Source organism: Atractosteus spatula, chromosome 5 (genome assembly GCF_055471065.1).
Source record: "Atractosteus spatula isolate fAtrSpa1 chromosome 5, fAtrSpa1.hap1, whole genome shotgun sequence".
Classification (NCBI taxonomy): Eukaryota; Metazoa; Chordata; class Actinopteri; order Semionotiformes; family Lepisosteidae; genus Atractosteus; species Atractosteus spatula.
In genome coordinates this window covers 31,503,076-31,513,771 of record NC_142710.1, presented here as the reverse complement: position 1 = coordinate 31,513,771, position 10,696 = coordinate 31,503,076, and the positions used below count along the sequence as shown (strand labels likewise).

At 37.3% G+C, this 10,696-nt stretch overlaps 2 protein-coding genes across 3 annotated transcripts in view; both read left to right on the top strand.

The window, feature by feature from the left end:
* LOC148834949 (fatty acid-binding protein, intestinal-like) lies at positions 1-5,663 on the top strand. 2 transcript variants are annotated; one of them, XM_088916653.1, is made up of 5 exons: positions 1-133; positions 2,174-2,248; positions 4,215-4,387; positions 4,613-4,723; positions 5,555-5,663. In XM_088916653.1, exons 2-5 carry the CDS (start codon positions 2,182-2,184, stop codon positions 5,594-5,596), a joined length of 393 nt encoding a protein of 130 aa, XP_088772779.1. In that variant the 5' UTR covers positions 1-133; positions 2,174-2,181; the 3' UTR covers positions 5,597-5,663. The 2 variants fall into 2 exon arrangements, with proteins under 2 accessions (XP_088772779.1, XP_088772777.1); XM_088916651.1 differs by having other exon boundaries at positions 5,432-5,663.
* A 4,134-nt stretch (positions 5,664-9,797) lies between these two features.
* tm9sf3 (transmembrane 9 superfamily member 3) overlaps positions 9,798-10,696 on the top strand; it is a 37,173-nt gene continuing 36,274 nt past the window's right edge. Inside the window, exon 1 of the mRNA XM_088917663.1 lies at positions 9,798-10,071. Coding sequence (XP_088773789.1) covers positions 9,979-10,071 — 93 coding nt within the window. The 5' untranslated portion in view covers positions 9,798-9,978. The remainder of the gene's footprint in view (positions 10,072-10,696) is intronic.

Genomic DNA, 10,696 nt, shown 5'->3' with positions numbered 1-10,696 from the left:
AGCCTGAACAAGTCACTTCCGCCCAGTGCCAACACCCACATGCTTTAAAGCACTGGCTGAGGGAGATCGCTCAGCATACTGGATGAAGTCATTTTCCAGGTCTGCAGCACACCACACAGAACAGGCAAGACAGGTACAGTAAGCTCTATAGAGTATATCAGTATTCCACAAATTCTGTGTTTTCATATTGTCATTAACAAAATATCACTAATTTTAATGCGTGTTGTAAGTAAAAGGAAATTATTATTATCTGCTACCGTTTTTTGTCTTAGAGAAGATGATTAGTCAAAGATGTTGAACAATATGAAATTATTTTTAAACATCTTAATCCTGTTGAGTGATACACTAAGAATCACTTGAGATTTTAAGAACATAAAACCTCACAATGGATATCTTTTTTTTAAGTAGGATCTATGATGTGAATTACTGGTGTAAGATAAAGTAATTATACTGACATTGTGTATGCAAACAGAAGATTATCAAGTATTATCATGTACAGGAATTTTGTGTATTTTCTGTAGTTTCTATATCTTGTGATTGTATTTATATGATATAGGAACAAGTAAAGGTTTATTCCATGCTGAAATGAGAAGCCGAAATGTTGTGTTTCTTTTCCAATTAATTCAACATTCATTAAATTAGTCATTTTAAATCTGTCACACCCAAAGAATGACTAATTTAATGAATGTTGAATTAAATGGATAATTAATCCTTAATTTTAAATGTTTTCTTACAGGAAGAGACAGAGAGATAAGAATAAAACTGTATACTGTAGATACTTTTTCCACATTCTTTGTATTTATGACTTTTAAAAATACAAAGAGCAGTATAAAACAAAATTTAACAACCCCTATAACTACGTATCATAACAAATTAGGAATGCAAAGAAAGCATTTTGTTTTTCACTTGCCAAATGAGACACACTAGATTTTACATAGGCAAACCTTCACTGGGCTGAGAAATATTGTTTTACCCTTTCATTGACTGATCAGACTTGTTTTACAAAGGCTTTCATGTTTTTATTCAGAAGATGTTTGTAAGTATCCCATTAAGGTAATGAACTTGTGCTTACAGGTGTAAACTATTTTTTTTTCAGAATAGGGTTTGGCTACAGAAAAAATTAGAACCAAAGTCCTTTTACATCAGTTTTTCAGAATGCAAAGACAACAGTGTGAAGCTTTGGCATGCTGGTGAAATACTAAGAAGGCAGCAATTATGTTCTTCTTTGAAGAAGTGAAACTAAGTACTCCCTTAAAGCTACTGAAAATGCAATACATTTTTTTGTATTGAGTTTTTGTATTATGTAACATAGGCACTCTTGGAAGAAAATATATAAAAAGACAAGCCTGCCCGAACTTGATTTGTTTAAAACATTCTTCAAAAATGATAGATGAGTAGTAGGTTGATTTTCATCTTGTTTCATCAGTGACTGCATATGAAGGCCATGATTTGCTTAGGGTGTCTAACTTAAAGACTTCTCTGAGACTGTCCACTATCCTTTTCATTCCATCTAAGACGATGAGAGGAGCAAAGTGAATTTTGGATGCAAAAAGCCATATTGAGGTTAAAGGTTTTGCAGCAAAATCTGTGTGAAATCTGATTTATCGTGTTCTTACTAGAAACCAAAATAATCCTTTCTCCAGACAACAAAGTGTCCAATCTGGACACAAGCTTTATCTTGATGAATCACTTAAGAACCTTCTATCTCATTACTTGACTGCTTTTAAAGCATCTATTTCATGTGATCTCTGTGAATCAGGCAGTTTAAAATGCCTGCATACAGCAATACAGTAAGATCCTGCAGGATTTATGTCCTCTAAGATTTGCATCTTGCATCACTTTCTAAAGATATTTCATATTCTTTCATAAATAATGACAATTAATGGGACGTTTAGTTGTCCTTTAAGCATGTCCACTTTGCTATGTTTAAAATAGCTTTAAGTGTGTACTGTGTATGTGCATGCATTAATACTTCCTCTGCTAAATTATTTTTGATCCTATAGCATGGTTTCAATAATATAAATTACTTTTATCAACTTCACTTTCAATTTCAATTTTTGTGCTTATCAATCTTATTTGAAGACAGGTGAGGTTTTTCACCCTGTAACAGTACAATCTTTAAAGCCACAAAATAAGAACTGTCTGAACAGCTGAATATGTTTGTCATTCACAGGATTGAAGATGGCTTTTAATGGCTGTTGGGTGGAATACAAAAATGAGAACTTGAAAGAATTTTTGGTGGCCTTAGGTGAGAGTTAACTTTTATCATCAAAGAACATTGGATTGAAATTACATTTATAGCCTGGGAGTAGGAGTATTCCTCTTTTACTTTAAGTTTTACTATAAAGCCAAGATGCAAAGTTAGTACAGTATATCATAGAATTATTCCTTAAATCTATCTACAAAGCAGAACAACTATCCTTATAGTATACAACATTTTACAGCAACTTCAGAGCACATAAAACAGCAGGTACACAGAAAAATGTCATAACTAGAAAAAGGAACAAAATGAAAATGTATTTGTACAATATATCATAAATACAATATACAACAGTACAAATTCGATTATCTACCCCTTATCAGAATAATGGTCATCATGGGGAGTATTGTGGGAAGTTAGATCCTATCCTAGAAGCACTTTGTTGAACTGAGCGCATTATTGCTCTTCCCAGGTGGGAAGACCAGTTCACAGGACCATAGACAAAGAGACAATTCAGAATACTCAGTAAAATCTCCGCCATGTCTCCGGGAAGTGGGAGGAAACTCCACACACAGCACTGAACTGGAATAGCACCCAGAATCCTGAAGCCATGACACAGCAAACTTCATGTGTTATCCTTTCAAGTGTCTCAATCCCTATAACAGAATCACTATGTCAGAATGTAGCACAGGAATGTGAGAAGTGAAAAGAATGTATCTGGAGATAAGCCAATGCAGAATTGGACCTCCTTAACTGTTTCGACCTAGCTATAATTAGTGTTATCCCATTTTTGATTTTTCTCAAAACAATACAGTTTACCATTCTGTAATTGCTTACTGTATTTACTAACTAAATTCAGTTTGGGGTCTGTGATATGGGCAGCGGTGTTTGGATTAGGAGTTGAGGTACTGGACTCCATTTCTGGGGCCTGTGGGTTTACATTACAGGTGGGACCTCGGTGCTGTGCTCTAAGCAAGATTTTTATATAGATTGCTCCACTATACCTACTCAAAAGCACGTTTACATTGTATTTCGATATGCTCTTAAAAGTAAACTGTATCCTTCACTGATTTCACACCATTTGTTATTTGTTAAAAGTACCTATTAAAATCTGTTATCTGTTAAAAACAACGGTATGTGTGAAGCCATCCCTGAGATATCCATCCATTCATGCTCTAACTGCACTATCCAGGGTCACAGGGGAGCCGGAGTCTATCCCAGCAAGCAACAGGCGCAAGACAGAATACGCCCTGGACAAGACAATAGTCCATTGCAGGGAAGACACACAGACATGCAGTAAATACTCACACCAGAGCCAATTTTCCCAGAAACCAATTCACCTTCCAGTATGTCTTTGGACTCTGGAAGGCAAATGAAACAGCTGGAGAAAACCCACATGAACATGGGGAGAACATACAAACTCCACACAGACAGCATCCCAGATATGGAATTGAGCCCAGAGCCACAGCACTGTGAGGCAGCAATATTAACCATAGAGCTACTGTGCCGCCCCCCACCATAGACCTTTCTATATAAATGGATCTCCAGATAATCACTGTAAATGAGAATTTGTTCTCAATTGATTTACCTGGTTAACTACATAATGTGAACTATTCTACACTTAAATAAAACTCAATTCATACTTTTTTAGTTAGTCTTTAAAGAGAAAAATAAATGATAGAAGTGTCTGGTCATAATTTATTCAGTCTTTCTCCAATTCATTAAAAAGGTGCATAAAGGTCACCAAAGGTTTTGAAAAGTCAATGTAATATACTTTGATTTTTGAAAAGCTCAATCTCTTCTTCTTGTAGTGGGATTTTCTCTCTGAAATCTCAGAATTACCCACATAAAACAAACTGGGAGGAGGAGTTACAGTACAAGGAAAAATAAAGTCTTTGAACCTTATTTATTTAAAGAAAACAAAGTTAAAGAAAAAAGAAAACAAACTCTTTAAAAGAAGACAAATCACAGCTGGCTAACGTATTAAAACAGATATCTCTTTTTTCCTAAAAAGGAATCGATGTCTCAAAACTTGGTGATTTGGACAACCTGAAACAGCAACTAACTGTGAAACAAGAAGGAGACAAATTCACCATAACAGAAAAGAGTGGTTTTCGGACAAAAGAGATCAGCTGGACAATGGGAGAAGAGTTTCTGGGGGATCCTGCTGATGGCTCTGTAATGAAGGTACAGTCCTTGGTTAACTGTGGAGAAAGTAGAGTATTTATATAGGCAATAACACCTGTTATCTTAGTATCTTTAAATGTTGTCTACACAAGCATTCTTGGATATAACTTCATCAGAACACTAAGATAAATCAATGTTCTTAGAATCATAAGGTCAGTTACCTTTTGCAGCAAAGTGGTTCCCAATGGGTTCACTTTGACTAACCCTTCATGTGCTTTTTAACAGGGAACCTACACATTTGAATCCCCCAAATGCTATGTTGGCAAATTCAAACGTGTGTCTGATGGCAAGGAGCTTGTGAATAGCAGACAAGTAGATGGAGATGAGATGCTACAGGTCAGTATTCTCTAGCGTTAGCGGTATTGAGGTACAGAGTGGATGCTCCAAAGTTAAACAGAATGAAAAGTCAAAATATCTCTCCAACCCCAATATTTCAAACTAAATGATATAATTTGTGTCTTTCAAGCGTATAGTATGAGACATTTCTTCATTAATACTGTGTGAAATGAACAGAGCTGATGGCTTCCTGTTTAAGAAAGACCTTGATAGGAATAAGACGGCAAATCCATCAAAGAAATAACTCTTGTTTTAAGGTTTTGTTAATTCTATTTTTAAAAAATTGCTACCTCGACAGATTGTTAGTAACATTAATTCATTATTTCCTTGAAAACACAGTATCTTGTTTCTATAATTTTTAACCGAGACACTAAAACAGCTCATTTTAATTTGAACTAAGTCAGCAGTTTAGAATGTAGCCTACAGTATAATCTTTAATACTACAAACGCAAATATTCAAAACATAATAATGTAAATCCATAAATGGGTGGTTTTTTCCCACAATGTTCAGCCAAAGTACAAACTAAGTACCATGGATACCAACTGTTATTTCTTGGATTCTGGGAGGATCTCTACAGATTTTTTGCAAGTGAAAATCCTTTATGACACCTGTTCATTATCTCATATCCTTGAAAATGTTCTTTATTTTGAACTCATAAAGCACTAACTAACGCTGAATAAAATGAAATGTTTTCTTTCTCATTTTAGACTACAAAGATCGATGATGTAGAATTGAAAAAATATTTTAAAAGAAAAGAGGTGTGATGTGTCCTGACTAATATTCCCTACATCATGCTGGAATGTTAAATACCAACTGTGCTACATTTCTAGGACTGGAATCATTCATCACATCATCATTACACTCCAGTCTGAAACTTCTTCATGAGGCTATTGTAATAATGATTACTGAAACAATAAACCTTCTTGTATAAGCATTCAACTAATTTCTTGTTTTGTTTTTAATCCTTCCACTTCTTCACTAATCTGAAAAAGTACTTATTTTGATATTGTCTCATCCTTCATCTTCTATTGTAAGGAAATCGTGATTTTAAAATGATCAACAATTAAGTCTACATACAGTATATCAGTCCTTAAAACCTCAACTCAATTATCTCCAGCTCTTCAAGAAGCATCTCCCACTGATCCCAATGACAAGCTTTATACTGTCTCGTAACTGGTTGAAACACTTAACCCCCATCTCTTTTTTAAAGCTGACCGGAGCAAGGACCTGGAACAAGGTCCAGCAGCCATATCGCCCTTCAGCACACAACTGGCAGCCCACTGAAATTCAGCAGGTGTGAGCCTGAGAAAGCTAAGGTTGCTGCTGGAAGAGGTATTAGTGGGGCCAGTAGGAGGTACTCACCCTGCGGTCTGTGTGGATCCTAATGCCCCAGTCTAGTGATGGGACATGAAACCAAGGTCCTAAAAGGGCGTTTTTCAAAAAGAGCACAGGCGTTTTATCCTGGTGTCCTTGCTAAAATGTCCCATTGGCCTTTACCAATTGTAGGCTCCTAATAATCCCCAACTATGAATTGGCTTCATCTCCCTACCCCCCCTCCACTGGTGCACTCTGGCTGCTGTCGCATCATCCAGGTGGGGCTACACATTAGTGGTAGTGGAGGGGAGTCCCCATTACCTGTAAAGAGCTTTTTAGTGGAGTGTCCAGAAAAGTGCCATAGAAGCGTATTATTATTAATAATAATACGGTCAATTATAAAACTGCATTACTTGAGTTCTTGTAGATATTATCATATCATGCTAGTCCACTGTGGACTGTGGGCACATTTCTAAATTATTTGATGATATACAGATATGTTTTAGTTTATCTGCTTGGTTTAGAGTTCCCGATGGAGATATTCTCTACTCTCATCTACTACTTTTACTAAAAGATAACTCTAATCTTTGTCTCTCACAGCATTAGAAATATTAGTAAGAGTAACTGTGATGAGAGCCTACAAATTCCCTCCCTCAGCATCATAGGATCCTGTCTTCTCTTTATATTATTTACATGGATCTTTTTTAAATTATCTGGGGACACATTTGGATGCATTGGCTGGGTACTACTGATAGCAAGGGCATTGGGTAGTGGAGATTCTTGGCAATGTGGTACTTTTAAAAAAAAACACTGAAACTAATAAAGGTTGGTTTAAGAAAACTCAAAATGGGCTCCTCCTTTTATCAGCCTATTAGTGTCTTTTCTTGTCCTTAGGTCTTTGTTTGAGTCTTAGAGGTAAAACAGCTCTCTAAGCTGACTTTGTCAGTGTCTTTAAGATAAGATAAGATCACTTTATTAGCCATATAAAATTTATAGTATTAGGAATTTGTCTTTTCACATACCGCAGCTTGCTCTCCATGAGACATAGACACACAGACAGGGAGAGAAGCTTGGGGTCAGAGGACAGGGTCAGCCATTGTACAACACCCCTGGAGCAGTTGGGGTTAAGGGCCTTGCTTAGGGGCCCAACGGAGTAGGATTCCTGTGCTGACTACAGGATTTGAACCGGCCACCTTCCAGCCACAGGTGCAGATCCACTGCATACACTGTCCATATTTATATATTGTCTACCAACTATTCAAAATGGGATTACGTCAGGAACAATGCAAGAAACCTATTTAAATGCAGACATTGTGACAAAACATGAAACGACTGTCAGATTTAACATTAATCCACAATCTTTTTTTCATCCTAAATGTACATGCTCTTAATTCCCATTCATGTCCTTGTTTCACTAGTGCTGAAGCAGTCTTCTAAATTGACTTTACCAGTGACTGTCACGATTATAAATAAAGGTATGAAGTTACCAGCTTACATTTTAGTCTTAGAATATGAGACAAAGTAAAATTAAAAAGGTACAGATAAGAGACTCTGTGTGTTGGATTAATCACCAGTAAAACCTCATTTAGAACATTATGTGTAATGTTAGTTACCAGATTATATAAAAATGTGGTGCTTTGGAATGAGTCCAGAGAAGAGGAACTAGATACATTCTGGGATTTAAATGAATGTCCCATTCTGACAGGCTGAAGTAACAGAACCTTTTGTCTTGAGGACAGAAGGATATGAGGGGACCTGATACAAGTATTCAAAATCTTCAAAGGCACTGGCAAAGTGAACCCAGCAGATTTCTTTAGAATGAATAGTGAAACACAAACCAGAAACCTTGTTGAAGTGTATTTTAAATTGAGAACAGGGGGCATTTCTTTACTCAAAGGGTTCTGGGAGTATACTGTAGAACAAGTTACTCCTTGTTGTTGAAGCTGATACCTTGGTTCAAGAAACAGCTGAAAGAGATCATTGGATCAATTTGCTCCTAACAAACAGGGTAAAATAGATTGAATTTACTGCATTTCACTTGTTTGAAGCCATTATTTTTAAAATGATTTCTAAAATAAGAAATAAATAAAACAGATGAATGGTCATTGATGGTTTGAGGATTGGGTTAGTTTAACTGATGAGAACCTTAATGTTCTGCTCAATGCCAGTTTAGCACTTAAACCTTATATCAGATACTGTCCATTACAATGGTGTGTCTTTTTTCACAAGTTTAATACTGGCCATTTAATTCTCCCTGTTATTTGCTGAGACCCTGGTTCATGCCTTTGTTTTCTCTAGATTGGGTTACTGTAATACACTGCTTGCTGGTACCTCTAAGTCTACTATCAATAGGCTTGTGTATATTCAAATTTTACATGGTACAATTTTAATCAGATTAAAGTCCTGCAAGCATAACACTTATTAATTTAACATATTGTGTCATCCCTGTAAAGTTTGTGATATTTTTCAAATCATTCTCCTGACCTGAAAATCTCTCAACAATATTCCATCTTGATACCTGAACTCTGAGTTGTTACACTCTAACCTATGATGGAGAATTGGGTAATAGAGTCTTCTACATGTACAGTATTCACCTAAACTGTGGACTGCTCTGCTTGAGGCTATATGAGACTCCAGTTTTCTTTTTGTTTTAAAAGTCAGTATAAAACACCTTTTAAACTCGTCTTTCCTGATTATTTCTATAACTGTACATGACTTGTATATATAAATTCATTTTGTGTTACTTTATCTATCCTTTGCTGTTTCTCTATTCTTTTAATTGAAAAGAACTTGAAAAGTCCTGACGTTAAATGCCCTATATTCATGATTAAATCAAGAGGTATTTTTTTCCTTTAACTTCTTGTTTCAGTGAAACTATACTTTTTAATTTTAGAAGACATTGTAGTCTCTAGACTAACCTCAAACTTGGATTAATTTAGTGTAGGGAATAGTCTAAGAGTCCCTTGGCACTGTCTGGAAAGCAAACCAAATAAAAGCGCACCACCACTTTCTCTGCACGTTTGCTCCTCACTTACAGTATACCTTTTAAAAAAATAAAATTCAAATTGCTCGTCTTAAACCAGAGTCCTGAAGGTTGCTTAGCAAAATTTTGTCTTCTCAAATACTTCTCAAGTGGGGATATTTTTTTTTCTATTTAATGTCAGGATTTGTTTTTTACTTGGGTGTTAGTAGTTTTTTTATTACAGCATGTGCGTATCCACACTGTAGAAATGAATTCATACCTGTAGTTTTGGGGGATCATGCAATAGTGATTAACATCACAAGGGCAAAGATCAATCTAACACTTAACCCGTGCAAAACACGAAGAAGGACGTAAACTGCTGCAGGACTACCTACAGGAAATACAACCAATTGACTTTGGAAACGTGGGAAAAAGCGTAGAACCAAAACTTAAACTTTATTTTTGCCATTTAATATATTTATATATGTATTAAATATCGCACTGTGGTATTGTCAAGACACAAACTGGGTGGCTACGAGTCTTACCAGGAACTAGGAACTTTCTGAGAATGAATGGAGTCAGTGCATTAAACACGTAATATGAACCCCCACAACGGTGCTGCACCATTGACGAAAAAAAGTTTTTTTAAAAAGTCGATAATTCCGTCTCTCCTGACACGTGTTGAGGCAGCGTGCTGAACCCAAAGCCCGGTCTGCCCAGTATCCACGACCTCAGGAAGCTACCTGTGTAGCTGTGTGGCAGTTCCTGCACGCCGACTGCAGAAGGTGAGGCACTTCCGCTGAGTGACTTCGCAGCCGGATGACGTGGCTGAACACAGCAAAGGCAACGGCGACTGAGAGGGAGATTGAGCGCCTCCAAATCCGGCACTGACTCACAGCCAGGGAGAAGAGGTTGTGGGGGGAGAGCTTCGACCGGGCAGTACCCAAATTTCGTTCGCAAGGCTGTCCTCGACATAACATGGGTCCGCTTGGGTGGAAGATCGTGGCGGTGGTGTTCCTGTCCGCAGTGGAGGTGTTGCTGCCGGCCCGGGCGGATGAACACGAACACACGGTAGGAGTTGGGGCCGATTAGGCATAGGAAGCCTAATGTGTCGGAGGAGATCCAAGGATGGCAGTGAGCTAATTTTTCTTCTTTGGGCATATGCGGATCATAGGTCCAAACACGAAAAACACGCGAATGCGATGCACGAATAACTCGTGAAGGGATACGTAACGTACAAAGAATGGGAGTGTGACCAAGGAATGAGAAAAAAAAGAAAATACAGTACAGCTATCAGCTGGAGCTATTCCCCGTCACCTATTCGATGTGAAGCATTTTATTATGCAAGGAAAAATCAGCAGGCCATTGATGAAACGTTTTTTAAGGAACGTGTTTCAATGCCAACCCCTGTCAATTTTATTTTCAAACATTTCGAAAGGTGGATAAATCTATTAGGGCTGCCCCTTGTGCTGCTGGTTTGACGGTACATCCGGTTGTACAGGCCTGGCTGGTGTAGGACACAGAACATGTCAAAAGCTTTCCTTGTTTTCATCGCGTCCAGGCGAGGGACGACATGGATCCAGACCGGAGAGGTGGGGGGGAAAGCAGAGCTAAACACTTTTTCTGTGTGCTTCTTATTTAAAGATGTCGTGCGGGAAGTGATTTTTTTGCACACTGCAAATTGGAGCGAGTAAGT

What these genes read in the sequence shown, in the direction of transcription:
- LOC148834949 (XM_088916651.1), top strand. Translation starts at nt 2,182, where the DNA reads ATGGCTTTTAATGGCTGTTGGGTGGAATACAAAAATGAGAACTTGAAA. An exon ending in AGAATTTTTGGTGGCCTTAG is followed by an intron (nt 2,249 to 4,214) that starts GTGAGAGTTAAC and finishes TTTCCTAAAAAG; the next exon opens with GAATCGATGTCTCAAAACTT. An exon ending in CTGATGGCTCTGTAATGAAG is followed by an intron (nt 4,388 to 4,612) that starts GTACAGTCCTTG and finishes GCTTTTTAACAG; the next exon opens with GGAACCTACACATTTGAATC.